At 39.2% G+C, this 21,707-nt stretch overlaps 1 protein-coding gene across 5 annotated transcripts in view; it reads left to right on the top strand.

Moving 5' to 3' along the window:
• The window catches only part of LOC119918022 (protein PHTF2-like), a 56,777-nt gene that overhangs the window by 16,770 nt on the left and 18,300 nt on the right, over window positions 1–21,707 (top strand). For 3 of the 5 annotated variants that reach the window (XM_038738519.1, XM_038738521.1, XM_038738523.1), the window contains 3 exons: window positions 3,761–3,841; window positions 19,406–19,462; window positions 19,802–19,813. In XM_038738519.1, the coding sequence (XP_038594447.1) occupies window positions 3,797–3,841; window positions 19,406–19,462; window positions 19,802–19,813 (114 nt within the window). In that variant the 5' untranslated portion in view covers window positions 3,761–3,796. Of the gene's footprint in view, window positions 1–3,594; window positions 3,679–3,760; window positions 3,842–19,405; window positions 19,463–19,801; window positions 19,814–21,707 lie in introns of all 5 variants that reach the window. The other 2 variants (XM_038738520.1, XM_038738522.1) reach the window with 2 other exon arrangements.

The following is a 21,707-nucleotide window of genomic DNA, read 5'->3' on the forward strand; positions in this document are numbered from 1 at the left end:
TTCACTCAGGCTTACCATTGCTTTGCGGTTGCACAAGCAGCAAAACAGTTTGTCATTTGTTGACAGCAGCTGTTGTTGGTTGCTGCTGTCAGTAATTGGAAACAAAGCCATTTTTATAACTCAGCTTGATCTGATCTCAAAACATTTTATATTATGTAACACCAAATAGCAGAAATCTCACGAGTGAAATGTGTAACAATAGTTTTTGTGCACCTGATCCTCTATTTGTTTGCTCATCTTCATATAAAGATATCCATCTAAAGTTTTAAAAGCATTAGTCAATTTAATATTAATGATGATCAGCAGAGAATTAATCACTGATGGCATTTATCAAGTAAAAAATCCAACCTTTCTCTGGTTCCAGCTCCCCAAACTAGAGAATTTGCTGCTTTTCTCTGTTTTATATTGTAAATTGAAAGTGTTAAAAACAAGCAACTCATCATGCTCTGAAAAAGGCTTTGACCAAAATGATCAAAACATGAGGTGGTTCTTTTTTTCTTTTTTTTTAACCACTCAAACACCCTTTTCCTGGATTTCTTTTGTGGAAACATGCACATTCCTGCCATTTTTGAAGGCAGTAATAAATAAATCGTCATGTCTTGAGTGAGATCTGAAACATAATGCAGCACCAGAACAAAGGACTAGTTGCAGTAGATTACATTTGTGGAGGCTTTTGGAGTGCAAGCTTGGTCTGTCAATTAGTCTTTCTTTCACTGACTCTCTATTGACACTGTTGGCCCATTTACTTGTGTAACCACTTCACATAAAAAGGACAAACCAGCATCGTCCACACTATCTCTGTCAGTCTCCTTCTTTCTGTGTGCCATGTTTCAGTTCAGATATGCTTTATTTGCATGCATGTGCAATAGCAAAAAGCTAGTGGATGGATTTTATGTCAGGAATAGTGTAGCTCAGCCGTGAAAGACGGAAGGAGGAAGCAGTGATGAATGTAATTGTAGACAACTGACGAGCAAGATACTTTCTTCCTGTTGCTAAAAATGTCTCTTGCCGTGTGTGTGTGGGGGGGGGGGGGCGTGCGTGCGCACACAAAAATGCATATACACCCACACCTCTGCAACACTATGTGCAGAATGTCTTTTATGCGAAGTATGCATGCCAAATTGACAGGTATAGGAACGGAGTATTTTGCAGTCTTGTGCATTAGCCAGCTTGTGGTTTGCCGTGTGTGTTGAGTTAACACTACTAGCAGACTTCTGTGCTTGTACAAACATTTTCTGCCCTACCTGCTTTTTTGAGCTTCTTGATACACTGAGCTTGGACTCACTCCACTGTGGCTTTGAACATGAACGCTATGACGCGTTTTCTCACAAATACTCCTCTGTTTCTTTGAGGTGGTGACTTTATTGCACAGATAAACAAGTGTTGTGGTTTTGTTGTCAGATAAGCTGCGAAGCTGTCAAATAGCACTATAGTATGATCTTGCACATGTTTCTTTCAATGTAAACTTTGCCACAGACTGCTGTTGGCCACAAAATGGATTCATTTCTTTTGAAATGTGTCTCAAAACTATCAGCAAGTCTAAGCGCATAAAATGTTTCCAAGATACTTCATTGGAAAAGGATGACACTGCAAATGCCAACGTCAGCGATGGACTACTGTGCAGACTGAGGCTGGCAGCACAAACAAGCCTTCACATGCAAAGCAGGATGTCTTCACTCTTCTCTGGCTTTACTCTCAAGCTTTCCACTCAAATGTGAACTTTTGATTTGACATAGCAAAGAGGAAAAATGTCGAAACGCTAAGGTAAAACGGGAAACTTGAATGCATGAATGAATCATGAATACTCACCCTCAAAACAAAACAGAAAGAAATTTGTATTTTTGCAATATTTCATCAGGTATTGAGTAATAATTCCTGATAACCGACGAAGCCAAAGAGAAAAAACAAAGCTATTTCTGCCCCCCGAATCGGCCTGGCCTGCAGCCGCTGCCCTCCATCACTCTCCATCTATCTGTTCCTCCATCCCTCCCACTCACACAGCAGGACAACGCTGCTCTTATGTAACAGAAACAGAAAAGAGTCACAAAAGAGAGGCTGACAGACAGAGAGGAGGAAGCAAGAGAGGCAGCGACCAAGAGAGAAGAGGGAAAAAGAGTGGCTAACCGCAGAGGCCTCCAGGTTTTCCACTTTACACCTTCTTATTTACCACATCTTCTCCTTGTCTTCCTCCACCTGACCGAAAGAGGTTTCTGCTTTTTAATGTCTCAGAAAAACAGTCTGGTTCGAAGAAGTTACAACACATATTAATACTATGTTTCAAAGACGTATTGAGACATTCAATGATGTTTGTCTCAGATGCACCATGTTAAGCTGATTTTAAACGAGGAAATAACTCCTTTTTGATCTTCTCAGTGTCAAATAACTTGGAACTAATCGCTCCGGTTTGTTGAAGTGGATCCAGTAAACCTCTGCTCCTTTCTTTAACCACAACAAACAAGCTCACATCACCAGCAGATCCTGTTTCAAAGACAACTTACAGTAATAACACACTGACTGACACACTGCATATAGTCACAAATGAAAGCAAGCTCTCTGTCATGTGCATTTCCCATCAGTGACCCAGATATTGATAACCAAATGATAATAATGCAACAAAGGGTTTATCTGGTGGTGGTCAGGAATCATTGTAATAAAATGACCTATATATTGAGTCTGTGTGAGATATATATCTATCCATCCATCATCAATCGCTTATCCTGCGTACAGGGTTGCGTGATTATGTATGTATGTGTGAGCAGGCAAATTTTTCACATTATACTTTGCACATTCCTTGGAATTCTCTTCTCCCCACGCTCAGATACACAGACACAGAACTTTGTCTTTTACCGGAATTTTTTTATTTTTCCACCCGTGATCTGTCATCACAGCAACAGGTGAGCCACTTGTGGACTTGTTAATGACGCAGCCTATCAAATAACCGAAACCAACATCTGCACCCTGTGTGTTCAGTGCTACTTTACCTGGTCCGTGCTTGTAAAATATTCACCGCGACTTGTAACGTTATAGGCTACCAAGTTTTTTTACAAAGTGAAGTCTGTGCGAGTGAACACATGCACATAAGAAATTTTGTAGACATTGCCCAACCCTAACACATTTGTGATTCGTGAGACAAATTTCCTCCCATTTTTCCATTTTCACTCTGCTTTTGAATCAATGTCTTCTTTTTCTTTCTTTAAATAGCTACTAATTAGCACTCATGTGGGTGTGGTTCAGGTGGTTCAATGCAAGGTTGTCAATTTTAATTGTATGTGTGTTTATGGACCTGTTTTCTAGGCCAATCACTCACACGCCCAAACATTGCAAGGGAACAGCCATTAACCAGTTTTTGAAAATTCATGCATGTGTGTCTTAATGTGCCTCTGCGTGTGTCAGAATATGATTCATCCAGCGAGAATTGTCCCAGCCCGGCTTATAGAAAGACTGTTTGTTTATGCTGTAAGATGGGAGTCAAGGGAAACAACATGTAAAAGTGACTGTCTTTATTACTTACGTACGTGTATGTCTGAAAGAGATTCGAGTGCAGCAGTGTCAGAAGAAAATATATAAATGTGTGTTTGTGTTTTTCTTGGGAAGAAAATGAATGCCTTCAATCCAGTGTGTGTGTACAGTCTTCCTCTCCTCTCCTTCGTCACTTATCAGGACACACCTCCCTACCAGGTATATAGACTTCACTCGTCCTCTCTCTTTCCTCATTACTCTGTCACTCACACTGCCTCTCTCTCTTGCTGTGTGATTTCAGTCTAAGATGCCCTAGGCCAGGAGAAGGGAAATGTAAATGGCTTCCAAAGTAAAAGATGCTGTGGTGTGGTACCAGAAAAAGGTAAGACGCTGTACATTTGTTGCATTTGCACGCCTGGCTTATGTTTTGCATGTCACAAAATAAGACAAAAAAAAATGATATTAATAAAAATGCATGTGCTGGTTGCCCCCCCTTTTTGCTGTATATTTTCACTAAAATATTCATAAGGATAACATGACCCTGAATTATACTGCTACATTTACTCTTAAATATTTTAACTTAGCATTGCATCTACTGTAGGCTTTGGGAATTAACGTGTTATTCCAGAGAGCCTCGCTTCACATTGGATGATGCTTACTTAATTTAATAAGCAGTATGTCCCTGCTGAAAAATCATAAAGGCCTTCATCAGCCTGTGGATGTTGCTGAGCATAGTTGGATTTGCATGTGTTCACACTAGGCTTGGGCAGTATCATGGTATTACGGTATACCAGGCAGGGCTCCACCTTAAACTTTTTTGCAACTGGCCCCACTGGGCCAGTCTGTTTGAAACTTACTGGCCCGAAGACGATTTTTACTGGCCCTCCTTCCAAAAGACTTATAAGTTATATTATACTGTTAACATGTTTTATTGGTTATTAAATACATCCTGGATATAAAAAAAACTAAACTAAAATGTAATCACAGTTAAAATTATAAAAAATAAAAAGGTTAACAAAACAGTTTACTTTTAAAACCATACTAACAGAATCAAACATGACGGGCTCTCTCTCCTGCTGACAGCCATTTAATAAAAACAATGTACACAGAGGAGCGGATACAAGTCGCCTCTATCCGGACTGACAGGTCACCATGGTAGCAAGGTAGTCCCGCCCAAAAGCATATGCTGCATTATTGTCTATTTCCCCCTAAATAGGACCATAATTTACTCAATTAACATCATGTTGTGTTGAAGAATACTTGAAACTAGCGACAGAGACCATAAATTCATTATGAAAGTGTTTACTGAGGTAATAATTCAACTGAGAAGTAGCAACATTTTACCATGATTTCTGATGGAACCAGCGGACTCGCCCCCTGCTGGCCGTTAGAGAGAATACAGTTTTAAGTTCCGTCTGCATGGTTTCACTTTCAGACCCAGAGGTTGCTGCTTGATTGAGATTAGCGAAATAATATTTGACAACCACTTGTCGCGTAACTACAAATCTGGATTGGACAATGGTGAGCGCCAACTAAGAGCTGCAAAGCAACTGCAGGATGTTGAGTTTCTATTTTATTTTTTTTGAAATACTAATGTTTTTGAACAGTGGGTTGCTTGTTCAACTGTCCCGACGTTACTTTTTACTGGCCCCGAGCCATCAGGCCACCGTTATTGACGAACCCTACCAGGGTCTTTTGAAATCCCGATGGTATGATTTCAATACGGTCAACAATCAGGGATGTGATTTTTCCGGATTTTTTGACCTGAAAATCTGACCCAGGTGAATCATGCAGATCTGTAATTGGGGGGGGGAAAGGAGGGGGATACAAGAGCTGGCCGAGTGAAATGGAAAGCATTTAAAGACATCTACAGGCTGACGTGTGTAAAGTTTTCCTTTCTAAGTATCAACAACGATGTTTGTTTGCGTTCAACTGCCAATTCCACACAGGTCTGTGCAGTGTATTGCCTACCACAGTCGCTCTCGCGTATCAAGGTGTTGGGCAGTAATACTGTAATATTACTTTTCCCAGTAAAGAGTAATGTAACGGATTGCTATTTCCTAAACAGTTGTACTATTACAGTTACTATTCCAAGTAACGCAGCGTGTGACCAGCAAAAAGCTTTTAACCGCGAACAATTCTACATCTATAACGTTACTTAATTAAAGCATCAGCTAAAGCAGCACAGCAGCGTGAAACTCAGAAAGAAACTCCGGCTGCTGCTGCCAGTGATGCTTGGACTCGTCGGGAGAGAGTGGTGTTATATCACCCAGTAATAAGTAGAGTAGCTACTATTACTTTTTAAGTATATACTGAGTAACTAGTCAAATCAAACAAGCGCTCCACGAGGTAACTATGGCAACAACTTCTGTATAACTGGCGCTATCCCGTGAGACACGGTTGTTCTCGTCTCACGCACGCTGCTAGAGTTGAAATGTCAGACTTTTTACTACAATTTATCAATAGACAGAGACTGATCTGGCTGTTTGAGTTCCCTGAATACAACTGTTTCTTTAACAGTTAGGCCACCAGATCTTAAACGGGCGACCACCTTTGCTGCTGTCTCTTCATTAAAAATGGTCTATGGGGGGTTGTTATATTTTCCTGCTTTTTTGCCCTTTGCCAATCACATGCCTGAACAATACAGATGCTTCTCTGTCTATTAAACTGATACGGAGATGCTTTATTGAGCTGATGTATTACGTCCTCAATGTAGGCAGGCGACGCCACGTGAAACTGCCTGACCATCATCTTCAATGCAACAACAGGAGGTTTAGCTGCAGCCTTTATTCACTGGCATTCTTTCTAATTGCCAGCAGGGGACAAATCCACTGGTTGCAAAAAGAAGTCTGATTGTATGCAAGTTTATGACAAAATGAGCCTACTTCTCACTTGATTTATTACCTCAGTAAATACTTTCCTAATGCGTTTATGTGGTCATTCTCTAGTTTTAAGTCTTCTTCAATACAGCATGATGTTAACTTAACTTAAGTAAATTTTGGTCCCATGTATAATAGACAATAAACCTTGTGAATCAGTAGTTGCTACCATGATGACCTATACAATGCGTATCCCTCCCTAACTTCACCCTCCTTTCCAAATATAGTCGTATTATGGGCTTTTCGATTCCAAATAAGCTAGTTGGAGACGGCCAAGATGCCAAGCTTGACACTTCAAAAGGGTAGTCCGCAAACCAGTGGGTGACATCACGGTGACTATGGCCACTTCTTTTATACAGTGTATGCTACGCACAGAGAAAGGAGCTACTTGATGGCGACTGCGAGTGGTGGGGACACCTGTTTGGGAGTATTTTAGTTTTAGTCTAGATGATAAAGGTGATCTAGTGTGCACATCATCTCCGTTCAGCCTACTGATGTGTCAGTAACCTCAGCGGCAACAATCGGTCCTCCAGCAAGAATCTATGGAAGAAGGGCACTTAATTCTAAATCTACTCATTATGACATACGTGTCTGTACATCGATATATGAAATACCTAAAGACAATGGACTCCTCAGACGAAACAAACTGTCTTTAGGTTTAAAATTCTAGAAGCATAGCAACCCAGCTAAAGAGTACTCTCAGCAAAGAGATAAAGATACGCAAAAGATCAACAATTTTGACCAAAAGAAAAATATTAACAAATCTGACTCAAACTCCACTCACTAGGTTTTTCTGAAGCTTTTAGATGCATCTCACCGGTTTTCCTCAGCAGATTTTGCTCGGTTGTCATGGCCTAAATGTGGATCTTTGGTAATCTCATGTAGATATGTAGTATTCTGCAGTTCTATAAGAATTGGTTTTATAGTGCAACATGTTCCAATTTTACTACTTGTTATGTATTTGAACCACAAATAGACAAAATGTGGTGCTTGCATAGTATCCACACTATTTTAGAGGTGCTAAATAAATAACTTAATATTTAAAAGTAGGAGACAAAAGCCTTGGCGTGAACGAGAGAGAGATCTGCAGTAAACTAATATCAATTTATCGGTCTACCTCTAAACCATTTTGTCCCTTTAAAATGAAAAGATACTGAGGTACAAAGAACAGTTCCTATATTTGTGTCCAGACTCTTTTTGATGCAAAGTATTTTGGCAATGAGCTCCTCAGTGCTGTCAGCATCAGCAGAGTCGGTGTTGTGTGTCGTCTTGTTCCATGGTCTCAGATATCAGATCCCCTGCTGGACTCCAGCGCTGCACCCCCTGCAGCTCTCAGCTTACACACCTGTCTGCCTCTCTGTCCTCACAAACCTGTCTGTCTCTTCTTAGGCTGCCCCTGCTCATCTGTCTGCCTATTATTATTTCTCTACAGCCTCCCTTGTCTCCTATCTGTCTGTATGTTTCTCTCTCTCTCTCTGATCTTCTGCTTGCACCTGGCAGATGAAGACGTCAACATAAATCTTTCACTGAAATCAGATCACACTGAAGATGACTCAAATTGAGATGTAAAAAATGTAATTAAAGGTGTGAACTCTAAACGCTGCTGTCTACATGAGACAAACAACTATTGTCAATTGAAAATAGCAGGTTTTCACAGCTTTGCGTCTTTATTTTGGTTCTTAAATTAGACCATAACGTAACTGCAGGATTAAAATGGTCTTAGGTCTCAAATCAGGTATTTCCAAATCTACAGATGGCTAAAATTAGTCAAAAACAGAAAATCAATGCTCTCTTTAAATAATTTAAGATTAAGCTTGATAGCTCCACTCGGGGTATACTGTGTGGCTGGCTGGCTGGCTGGCTGAACTTATCAGGGCAGAGCCACACCTATGACGACAACCACTGAGTCATAATACTGTAGAATAAAGCCCTTTTTAAGTACCAGATCACACCTGTCCTCAGGATGTCTTTATCTCTGACATCTTTTGGACAACGTAAGAGTTTTGTTTTTTTTCCCTCTGATTAACTTGAATGTAGGGCTGGGCAATAAAACAGTAATTTTCCTCTATAACAATATAATAAATGTTCAATAAATGTTTTGATTTAATTCATTTGAATCATGAATGAATTAGCACTTCATTTTTCTATTAAGATTTGTATTTTGTTGAGGAACAGGGACTGATAAAAAGACTTAACTTTACTCATGCATATTTGTTGAAAATTAGTTTTTATCATAATTGTTTTGAATGTTTCACATCAGATTTGATAAGTGATCCACTGTTGGCAGGTGTTTGTCATGTTCTGACCATAAAGTTTGAAAACTTAATGATTTGACATTTATCGTGATAATTATTGATATCGAATGATATGAACCTTTTTATGGGGATAAGATTTTTGACTATCGCCCAGCCCTACTTCAATGTAAATGAGATAAAACACAGACACTTGTGAAACCTACAGAAACATTGTTTTTTGTGGATTGTCTGCTAGACATAAACAGGACTTTCATGTCTTTGTTGTTTGAGTCACCAGGATACTGTGATTTTATTTATCTCCAATGATTCAAATATCTGTATGGGCCCACCATGACCAATAACACAGCAGATACACGAGACTTGAAAGGTAAAGAGGGGTTCATTGCAGCTGTTGTATTCTGTCTAGCTCAGCACTGGCTTTGCTAAAAATACAAGAGAGAGCAAGAGAGAGTCTGTAGTTTGGCATTTAGCAAACACCTGAAATCCTGCCAAATAAACAAACACTGCTCTCGGGAGAGTATTTAGGTGTGTGGATTTGTGCCTCTGACAAGACCTCACGTGGTGGAAAAACCCTGTTGTGTTTGTAGCCTTGGCTGGTGTGATTGGTGGTGTATTTCTGATCAGGACATTGTGTTATATTGGAGATGCTGTCAGAAATACTATTCATCTTTTTAAAGTACGCCAAATTGTTACTTTCAACTGAAAAATTAAAGATCACCAAATTTAGACATGCATGGATTTTACTGTACAGTGACTATTTCTTCTCACTTTACCTCTAGTGGTTAGTTTGGGTTTTACTGGTCCAGGTTTATGGGTATCGGTCTGTAAGATTTCTGCTTCGAGCCCATTACAATATGTCAGTTGTTTACATGGACGCTAATATTCCACTAATAATCGGAATAATAGCCCAATAAATGAATAAAAATGCCTCATGTAACCACCTCAATCTGAAAAGACTGCCCTGATCTGTCCTGATCGGAAGGAATTCTCAATCGGGTTAAGAGGGGCGGTGTTAAACCTTGTGATAATACTTTCAATAGGAATGTATTTGCACCTAATAACCATGTACACCAGGGATTTTCAAAGTCTGAGACTGCGGTCCTCCCCTCAGACAAAGCTTGGGAAACGGCACCACCCCACCACATCTTTAGTTTACTAGGTTCCGCTCAATTCCTGGATGCTTTTGGGATCATGATTATATTATTTGATCCCATAGACAAAATAGCTTAATATTGCTGTTTGACATAACTTCTGACTACACCAAATAGTTTTAAAAAAGGTCTGTCTTAAGGCATTTATTAGTTTCTGACTCTCATGGGGGGAAACGGTCCCCAAAAACTACTGTATCTCTGAACGCTCACACATGTAGGCTATTCTATGTGATCTCCTTTTGATAACTAATGCAATAAGTAATGTTATGTTTCACTTCCATTCGCTGAGCGTCCCCTGAAACTGTTTGGAGCCCCCCTTGGGAGGCCCACGTCACACTTTGAAAACCCCTGATTTTGATTATGCGATTAATCCGATCATTCCTCTCAGGTTGGGATAAAAATATTCTGTCAATCAGTATTCTGTTCGCCTCACGTGGGGGTAGAATTAGGTGACATCAACATGGCGTTAGCAAAACAAAACTGGTCCGTGGCTGATGCAACTTTTTTGTTGGAGACGTGCTGCATTCACATGGATGATAATAGGTTGCTGTGGTGATGTCAGGTACACAAAGATAATAGATCACTCAGGGTTTTTCCTGGCTCAGAATGGGCTTTTGGTGGGTGACTGTGCGACAGTAAGCATGATCGGTACGGGTACACTAACGGCAATAAGTAACCTTATGACCGAAATCTAAGCTTTTTCTTGTTATTTCTGACCATTTGATAAACAAATACCCGTGAACTGGATGAGTAAAGATATGTTATTATATTAATAAAAGGACATTAAATAGAAAGTATAATGTTAGTATAATATATTTACAGGCTACACTTTATTCAGAAAGTCTGCCTGCAGATAGTTTATTAGTTGAGATTTAGCTGTTTCACTAATAAAACCATTTTTTAATGAGTCTACACCACTGTGGTTAATATTTGATTTGATTAGGGCAAATGTTAGTTTATTCATTATAAGTTCAGATCATAGTACAGGCTACAATATAGCTTACCATTAGTAGCCTATAATGTTAATTTCAGTTGGACAAAACAGCAGCTACATTTTTTGGGTTGTGTGCAGTCATTAAGTTATTGTGCGAGAAAAATGTTCTATATGGTGGTTAGTCTCATTTGTTTATGCAAAGTACTAATTTGTCAATAATAACTGTGCATTCAGAACGAGTTCAACATAAAGTTTGCTATAGTGCCTCAACCTTTTTTTAATGTCCCGCCTACTCCAGGCTGTGATTGGTCAGTTCACACAAAAAGTGATTGTGACGAGCAACTTTAAACACACGGCTCCATGAATGGTTCCTGATCTCCCTACGGAGATTAGCAGGCAGGAGAGAACAGGAACAGGTACGCGTCACGTAGAGACCTGAAAATCTGAAATGGGGACGGCAGAGAAGAGTACCGGTACACCAAAGAGTAAAATGTAAAAGTGGCAGCACCGGTGAATACCGGTCCATTTCAAGCACAAACTGCTTTTTATATTGTGAGAAATCACAGGACGTTATGTCTCCCATTACTGCTGCTTAAGTTTATGTTCTACTTGCTCAACAGTTGTTTGATAAATGGCTATTAAAACACATGGTTTTAGCTCGCTAAAACCTCTTTGGGGGGGGGGGGGGTGCCAAAAATTCCTCTATGCAGAAAAAACCCTATGATTTCAAGCTCTGATCATATAATTCTGGGTGATGCATCAAAGTTATTAGCTTCTTGTTGTCCAGATTGCCCATGTGCTGTCCTTGTGTATGAGAGCTAGGTAACATCTGGTTGTACATTCTGTTGCTGAGGACATTAAACCGTTGTCGGTATTCTGTAACGGCTTCACATAATTTCACTGTCCTACTCTCTGGTTTGCCGTCTATGGTCTGCATGAATTCATGTGAATGCAGCCTTCAGAAACGAGAGAGTGTGTGTGTGTGTGTGTGTGTGTGTGTGTTTTCAATTCATGAGTAATGTATTTAAAAAAACAGAAATGGTGCTTTCCCTAAACAATGGGGGATGTTACTTCCACTGAATGTGTATATTGGTACTACTTTCTTTACTGAAGAAGCATAGTCCCTGTAAAAAGTCCCTGAATGTTCAGGGGATTATCCAGAGTATCTGTGAGACTGTTACTGGGAAAAACACATTTAAGTTAATTTTCAATGCTGTGAAACCAAATTACATTCACCTTTATTTTCTTGGTGTGGTGACGGATAATCTCAAATCCCACCTGGGCTAATAAAACCAAAACTATGTGCGTGACTAGATAGACCACTGGACTTTCTTTTTGTAATTTGTATGAACAGACCCTTTAAATCGGCCATCGTATGTTGATTTGAATGCGAAATGAAGAAGATGGTGGGTCAGTGAATCGTCAAATGAGTGGGTCCGCTCTGGTTTGGAAAATTAAATTTACCAAGTCGCTCAGAAAGATAAAGATCTGTAATAAAGAAATTCCAGATTTATGGTTTGAGAGAAAGGTCCAGACTTACAAACTGGTCTGAGAAGCTGACCTTGTCGTGCTCTGCAGTCTTCGGGCAGTGGCATGAAACAGTGTATTTGTGATTGTGCTATGTCTGGAGACAGGCTGCAAATAGACTCAGTGCTATGTTTGTGTGGAAGCTCCCTTTTCTCTCACCACAGTGCCATGCTAAGCCCATGTCACAGTGAAACGCTGTGTGTTCTCTTTAATCCCTTACTTCACCAGACAGACTTTTTTTTCTTTTTTGTCTGACACATTCCAGTTGCCAGCTTCCTGGGCTGTGTTGGTGATATATTTAATCTCAAAAAGTTGCACTGTAAAACGCTTACAGGTTATTTGTGTGGCGGCTTTAAGGCCTATTTTAAGACTTAAGTGACAGTTCATATCCTTGGTATGTGGGGGTGAGATCTGTGGATGCTAATGACTTTATAAGATCAGTACCTCTGTGTGAATGTTCTCTGCGACTTGAGTTTTTATATGGAAGACACGGCTGCTTAAAGCGTAGAGGAGACAACACATACATTACCAAGTAGCTTCATATGATATTTATATATTATAGGTCGATATTTATGTATCTCCTTATTTGGGGTTCAGTCGTAGGTCACACATGATTAGTTGATGATAAATGAAATATGTTTGGATTTTACACTGTTTGTTGGACAAAAAAAGACAAGACTGTAATTGGTATTTTTGTTTCTGAAATTGTATGGACAACAATTGATCAGTGGAGAGCGACATCTATAGCTTCATCAATAATACAAAAAATGTTAGTGTTAGTCCTAAGTAATATCTTTATTATAATATATTCTATAAAACAAGCTGATCTAGAGCTGGAATGATTAGTCAGTATATTGATTAGTCGATTGACGGCAACTGTTTTGATGATCGTTTTTATTGTAAAGTAATTCTACCAGCTAAAATGCAAAACATTTCCTATTTCTCGCCTCTATATTATGAGGATTTGGTAAATTTCATTTCATGTGATATTATACTGAATATTTTTGGCTTTGGAAGGGAATTAGGATTACTTTCATATACTAAATAATCACTTGATTAACTGAGAAACTAATCATTACTTGCGGTCCAAAACAGATCATTATCTGATCTTTTCCCGTTGCAGAACAAGTTAACCTGCACTAAGTTTCTCTGAACCCCCCTTTTAGTTGAAAAATCGCTCCACTTGCTTGGTAAATGTCCTGTATGTGTTGCTGGCTGGAGAGTTTACCATCTGTTGCGCACACACACACACACACACACACACACACACACACACACACACACACACCACACACACACACACACACACACACACACACAGATTTGGAGGACAATATGGGGTAGGCAGGACTCTTGATGACCCCTGTCTGAGCTGAAAATACACCACACACTCACAACAACACTCCTCTCGTTGTGTGTTGCCATGGTCATACCTGAAAACACAGCAGAGGTTAAACTGTACGTCACAACCAGCTGTCTGACCAACATTTTCATTTCTCTTTGACTAATTTTTATTTTTATTTTTTTAGGTTTCTGTGTTTATTTGCACCTTTTACTATTCCATTTTTATTTTGTTCTTGTAGGAAATCACTTATTTATTGACACCAATGATTGAAATTTGAAGTTTCATCTTAAACAAAGAAGCTGCTTCAAAATCAGCACATAGTTGGGGATTTTTACAGGATAATCATCTGTTTTGGGATATGTGGTAAAATTATTTGTTTAATTTATAAGTCAACTAACAGCAATGATTAAAGATAACCAGTTTATTGTTTAAAATCATGTTTCATATCACTTTGAGTTGAATATTGGACTGTTGCTTGAACAAAACGATAGAAAATTGATAATGAAAATAATTACAGTTACTAATTTGGATTAACCAATGCCTTTTGTAAACTGTCTCAGGATAGTGTTAATGAATTCATTGGGACCTTGACGCGTAACATTTTCCATCAGTTGCACATAGCACTCTAAACTGAAGGTATCCTCGTACACACCAGCAGTGCCTCTATGCGTTTCCCCTCGTGGTTAATCACTGTGTCAAAGCTAACTGTACCTAGTTATACATATGTAAATAAGTAATTCTCACAGGTAGGTGAAGGGATTTTCCATCACATCCTGCTTCATAGTGGAGAGTAAAGAGGTTTTTAAACTGAAAGGAAGTCATAACAGAAAAATAAATTTAGCAGATGGGAGGAAGTTGACAGCATTATATAGCTGGTTGCTTCACATAATTTTAAGGTCCTGACACAAAATATAATTTCTAAAGACTTATAAATTAGATAAAGCTTTCAACTTTGAAAAGACTGCAAGAATATTTTCATTATGATTATTTCTGTTATTTTTCAATGTATCGTATAGTCTAAGATGCTGGAACATTTGGAAAAATGACCATTACAAGATCCCAGCGCTCAAGGGGACGCTTTCAAGGTCTGAAAACAAAGATATTCAATTTACAATGATGTAAAGCAGAGAACAGCCAATCCTTATGTTGTGTAGCTTGAACTAGCAAATGCTTGTTTTTTTTCCCTTGATAAATGACTTTGAATTATCAAAATTGACTAATGAATGATTTGGCTAATCGTTTCAACAATAAAAGACCCTCTTTGAACCTGCATTGGCTGTTATAGACCAGCAGAAACAAACTTTTAAACACAACAATAATAAAATAACTCCTGAGGGAAATATCTGGCTCTTTAGGTGCTAAATGCTCACCAGCTAGTTGCTAAGTACAGGAAGAGTAAAGTGGGTTTGTAGAGCATTTTCTCAAACAACCGCTCCCTGCTGCGGCTGGAAACAACGCTGAGAGCAGTGGATGGATCAGCAACGAAACCCAAACAGTGAGCTGAAAAACGCTAAAACGCTCTGCTGAGAGGAATAACGATTAAGGCCGAGCACAGGATTGTGTGTTTTGAAAACGCACAATGCTTGGCATTTCTCAATCTAAACCCTATTGTCCTTTGTTTTTGTGTCTATGTGACTAATTGGGACAACATGTTTTGAAATTGGTCCAGTTTTGAGCGAGCACGCTGCAGTCAGCAGCAGCAAAACAGGGCTGCAACGTAATCCTTGTGGCAATTGCGTCCGTCAAAGTACGCCCACTAAAGTGCTTGTTTTTGCCACTGACAGGCTGAGATTGCTATTACAAATATCTGACAACAATATTGAAGGGATCCCTACAGAGACGGAGCTTTTGTTAAAGAGTATGATTCTTTTTTGTTTAACCAGAAACAGTCATTATATCGCTCTCGTCAGAGCCACCAGACTCCACTGATAAAAACAATAATTTTACCTCGCAGACTATGGGTGTAGCTGGTCTACTGCTGTCTCAGTCGGTTAGTTTTTGTGTTATTGTGGTGTATGTGTTTTAAAGGTTACACCAAAGTCACATGATAACACAAACTAACCGATCGAAGCTACGCGCTCGCTCAATACTGGACCACTTTTAAAAAAATGTTGTCCCAATTAGTCACACAGGTAAACAAAACATGGGAGAATAATGAAAAATATGTGTGAGTGTGTAACACCCCCTCCATTGCAGAGGCAGTTTGTTATATAACTCTGTTGCTTCGCTGACATAATCCCCCTCTCGCTCTCTCTGCCTCTCCCCTGGATCGTCCCGCCATCCGTCGTCATGGTGAACCCGGCAGTGCCGCAGCGGCACACTTGGCCTCGTCATTGTCCCTTCTGCTGCACTCTCAGCACTTAGCTTGTCAAGTCGGTGAAGTCTGTGATTATCTCTGTGAAATCGGTGTAGATTCATGTGCCATTTAACTAAGAACATTTACTAAAACGGTTCCTAAAACAATCTTTTATCATTTAAAGACAGAATAATAATAATAATGCTAAGGCAAGTGGACTGATAAAGTGTAATTTAATTGTTTTTGTTGCCTAAGATTTATTTTGAGGGGTGATCAGTTATGCAGATAGTGATAAAAGAATGAATGTGTGTGCGTTAAGAGGATTTTGAGTGTTGTTAATTTCACTCTGTCAGATCTCAGTTACCTCATTACTCTGTGTGTGTTTTTCTACACCCTCTCTCCTTTCTTTATCTTTCTGCTGCATGGTCATGTTTGCCCTCTAGCTGTCCTCCACATATATACTCTTCCATCCTCTTCAATCTGTGTGTGTGTGTGTGTGTGTGTGTGCGCATGTTTTAATAGGTTGAGTGATGTGGAAAATTAGCTGTCAGCCCGAATGTCACACAGTAAATCAGTCAGTGAAATCAGATTTAATGCTGTCCAGTGCTTTGTTCTTATCTGGTGGAGCCTCAGGATCCATATTTGTCAATAAGCCAGAGCCCGATCATAATGTCAGATTTTAAGAATTGCAGTTTATTTAGCTAAATGAACAGAGGAGTAATCTATAGTCCCTTATTGCAGCATTAAAAGTAAAAAACAAGGACAATTAAGGGCACACATTCTCACAAAATTTAAACTCATTGAGACAAAAGAAACTGCTGTTAATTCCTGTTGCAGAAATGGTCCATTTAGTAGCTCTCTTGTAGCTTTTGATTTCAGCATCATGTGACATATGCAGCTGCTTTGTTAAAAAGGGAGCAAAAGAAAAAATTTTACTTTCTTGAATTGTTACAGGATGGCCAGAGCTACAGTAGTTGACAATTTCACCACCAGCCGATCTACAGCTTTTCAGTCGATCCACGTGATCTCCCTTTGCCCAGTTGTCATGGCATTGTAAATATTAAAAGGACTTCTCCTCACTGTTGGCTTGAAAATGGTGAGATTGTATATCAAGAACTGTTTTCAAGGTCAAGAATAAACATCTTAATAATCTTCAAATGTATTCAAACAGTCCCTATTTAACTTTTGGTGCTTTTGTTTTCTTTGACAGGTTGAAATTAAAAACAAACATCCGCCTGAACTCAGTACTCCACTGCTTTTTTTTCTTGTGGTCTGTAGGTAGGCCAACCTGCTGATATATCATATTATTTAATGCCATGACTTGACTCAAATTATCTTTCTCATTATTATAATTTGATATATCTTCTCCACCATTGCTCATAATAATAATAATAATAATAATTCTACCAAATTCATCATAACACAAGAAAGAACAGTGTATGTTTAATCTATCTAATATTGTGTTGGTCATAGTATACACTGATTTACTGCTTGCCCATTTTGAATAATATAGAAGGTAAAGAGCTTAAAATGAATCGCATATTAAATCGCAATATTGGTAAAAATAATCGCAATTAGATTATTTTCCAAAATCATTTAGACCTACTCTCATAATGTTCTTCTTTCCTTGTCTTTGACCCCTCTCTTCCTATCAATCTTTAATGAATTCTCATTAAAAATGCAGTTTCCACTGGTGAGCTCACAGGGTGACCCAGTCTCGATGCCTTGCAGGCACACTCGCATGAATACACTGATCTGCTGAGGTCAGATCAGCTGATCACACGGACAGTATAAAAAGCAAGTAAATTGTGTGACTCCCAGTGTCTTTTCTTCTACTTTGCTTTGGCTTTTGAAAGAGAAGTATTATAGTAGTTGAGTTTGACCTTGGAGTGTGTCTGTTTTGTTTTATATGCGTGTGTTCCCAGGTCAGATGTCTGGACAGGGGACACATTTATCTTGTTCACACGTATCACTGCCTGTTTTTTTTTTTCTTTTCGGGGATCTGTATAATGCATTTCCTAGCCCCTAACATGAACCTTAAAACCAAGTCTTAACCCTCAAACAGTCTCTTTTTTTGTGGGGTCCAGCATTTTGGTCCCCACAAAGCTGTCTGACCCTGTCTGAAGTATAGCGGGCTCCCGGTGTTTGGACCCCACAAGTGGGACTCTGGGGAAATGCATGCAGCAACACCGCATAGAGAGACTGTGCTTAATATACCTGCAGAGCGTGTGTGTGTGAGACATGATAAATACTAGTAAGGTCATAGAGGTTTCTTTTTGGACCAGTTTCACAGGTTCTTAATTCCACGTTAGAGATGAGAAAGAAGTGAGTAAAGACAGAGAGGTGAAAAGTAAATAAGAGAGAGAGAAGTAGAAAGTGAAATCTGCACACCCAAATCCTTGAACTTGAAATTTTGAATTCTAGAGATCTGAAAGTGTTTAATTATATCCTTTAATAATAACACGTATGGGAAGTAGTGCGTAATACTGTTCTTCTAATAGACATTTAATCGGTTTTGTTTTCGTGTTGTATTCATGTTCTTTTTCAAAAAGCAATACAAAAAAGATAGAATATTTGGTCAAATGGTGACGCCATAAAAACTCAAGTCTTGTGTTGAATATTTAACTCTTTTTTTGAAGAAGAAGAATTAAAGCTTAAAAATTGGGCTTTTTAAATCCTAATTTGCTGTGAAAAGATTCATCAGCATGCGTTTAATGACTCTCATTCAGATTCATCCAGGTTGCGCATGTAAAAAATAAACTTGTTTAATGAGATCATAATTGCTCCAAGAACTGAAGATCTTGAAAATCCAGTGTTATGAGGATCTAATCTGCCTTTTTTAATAATGATAATGATGCAGCTAAGAAAATGAAAGGGGCGTTGGCAGTGTTGTTTAATTTTAAGGAGATACAGCAGTGAAATGACATGTAAAAGCTCCTTCCAGGGAAAAACATAGTTCTGTCCTACTGCAGCCGTTGCTCAGCGAAAAACGGCTTCTTCCCGTCTGCAACTAGCCTCATTAACAAGGCCCGGGTCCCCCACTGACACTCCCCCCCTTGCAAATGATACAAATGTCGTGCACAGACCTGGCACATTGCACATATTTGTTGTTGATTGTTGATCATTTGTTGTATATTTATATGTACACAATATTCTCTTCTGTTGCATTACTTCTGCATGGCACAGACCCAGAATAATGCACATGTGTATATCTGCAACGTTGTTCTTCTATTCCATATTTATATATTTCTACATTTATTTATATTGACTGTATGTTTGTCTACATGTAGCACCTTATCACCACAGCAAATTCCTCGTATGTGTAAAACACTACTTGGCAATAAAGCTCATTCTGATTCTGAAATGAATGTTTTGAGGGGAAGTGAAGCTTTTTAGTGTTTTTAAGAAAACCTTTCCTGTGGTTTATTCCTCTTACTGTAAACACCAAGAAGATGACGCATGCATGGAATCCAGGAACTAAAACCTTGTACCTACTTTCTGTTTACTGTAGCTCTCCAGATGTCATCATCATCAATCCTTCCTCTGTCTGTTTTTTCAGATCGGCGCCTATGACCAACAGATATGGGAGAAATCAGTGGAGCAGCGAGAAATAAAGGTAAATTTGGTTCATTGTTTGTTTGCTTTACACCTCCATCTTTCTGTTACTTCACTGTTGTTTTCCTGTTTTCTTTATGCCCTGCTTATTCTAAATGTCTGTCCTCCTCGATTCCTTTTTATTCACCTTGTGAAGTCTATTTTTTTTTTTTTTTTTGTAGTCTCTTTTACTCCTCCATCTTTCCTCCTTTTGAGCCTGTTTTTACTGTCACCATGCTGCCAGTGTTTTTTCTTTTAACTCTTTCCTCTCTGCCCTCCTGGCTGGGTGTCACCTGCCCATCTCTCCTCTCTTCATCTCCATCCCTTCTTCTCCATCTCGTCTTTTCCTCCTCCTCCACAGTTTATTTCTCTGGTGAGTATACGGCGGGGAGGACGTCCCTCTTGTTGTCCCACAGTGCACGTCTGCTCACCCACCTCGTAGATTGCTAGACTGTGATTGGTTGGTTTGATCGCTCCGTTCACTTGCCGTGTCAAATCCTGGTGTGTTTATTAACCCCACTCTGTGTTCACACTGCTTTGTGATTGGCTGCAGGAAGAAGTCGTTTTTCTAACATTTCCCCGTAGACAAATGAGGGAACTGAGCAGCTGTGGCCTCCGGAGTTGCTTTTGGTATGAACGCACAGCTGTATTAGCATGAGTCATGTGACCAAGGTCGGCTCCAGGCAGCGTGCGAAACCTTGGTCTTCTACAACTCTTAACAGACAGTTAAAATTAGAGCTTAATGGGACAAAATATTGTTTGTGCGTGCTTGTGTGAGTGCAGGGCCTAAAGCAACTCCTTAGTTCAAACCTGTGTATAATTAGAGCCTCTTCACCTGTCAGCTGTGACCTCTCACCTTTGAACTTTACAAGAGGACAACTTCATTACTCCCTTTTCAGATTTAATTAGAGATTTTAATATATCTAACGTTCCCTTGGTGAAGTTCAAGGACCTGAAAAGGCTTCTTAATAAATTTTAGGGCAGGATTACATTTTCTTCTTTTTTGTTTTAATTTGGCAGTTTCTACATTTTGTCCCTACTTCCCTCATACTGTACCTCTTGTCATGTAAACAGAGAGGTGAGATTAGTGACATGCATTATTGATTAATTACGGAATGGTTTAAAGACCAATGAGCCCAGCAGTGTGTGTTCATTTAAAGTGTTGCCTTTTGTTCCCTTTCTGATCTTGCAAAAGACAATAAATATTATATTACAGCAGTTTTATTCCACCATTTATAACTGCTCTGACAAAATAACCCATGGTCGAGCACATACATGATCAATTCTGCTGTTTTCTAATTGCAATAATGAACCCAAACTGACTGACTGATATAATCCTGCTGCTACCTTGGATGATGTAAACCCAGTTGCCACCTGCTGGTGCAAATGGGAAACGACAATATATTCTGCTGAGTTTTGGTTCAAATTCTGTTTTTTAAATATATACAGTTTTTGGTGTGTGGCAAATAGTGTAACAGACGAATGAGCATACATGACAAGCATCCTTTAATGATATAAAAGATATGAAAAGAGCAAAGAGTCACTGTTTTTAACTTTTACATGTTGGACTGTTCAGTCACTGAGGCAACATCATAACTTGTAACTGCCAGAAAAGTATTTTGAAAAGATAAGAGGCTATGAATAGCGCAGAGATAAGGGAGCCATGCTCAGGCGAGATGTTTATGAAGGACTGCGGTAAATCTACTGCCAAGAGGGAGCTATTGATCACTCTCTCACTCACTCTCTCTCACTCACACTCACACACACACACACACACACACACACACACACACACACACACCCCTGTCTTGCTCTTCTACACTCACATTTTCCCCCTCTCTCACACACTCACTCACACATTGTATTAGCTCACTGGTTGTGCTATTTAAAGATAAGGGCCTTCATCAAGCCTCCTGTATCAGACAATTGACTGATAACAAAGAACTTGATTGGCCGGTATGTAAATATTGGCATGAGCCAGTAAGATTCAAGTGGACAGCTTCACAGTGCTGTTGACTCACATCCTTAAAATATTCAGTAGATTAAAGATATCGTAAACAATCCCCCCCCCCCTCCAATAGCCTGCAATTTTGAATTTGTTTTCCAGTCTGGAAAAGCGTAAGTAACCCTCGTTTCTTTGGGCCATCTGCAGTCTACTCAATGGTTTGATTTAATAGGTTTAAAATGTGATTTGTCAATCCATAGTATGTTAAGCTGATATTCCATAACCCTAAACTAACCTGTTTTTGACATTTTAAGAACCTAAC

The sequence above is a fragment of the Micropterus salmoides genome, unplaced genomic scaffold (genome assembly GCF_014851395.1).
Source record: "Micropterus salmoides isolate LMB-PRFRI ecotype aquatic unplaced genomic scaffold, ASM1485139v1 Ms_hic_scaffold_23, whole genome shotgun sequence".
NCBI classification, from domain to species: domain Eukaryota; kingdom Metazoa; phylum Chordata; class Actinopteri; order Centrarchiformes; family Centrarchidae; genus Micropterus; species Micropterus salmoides.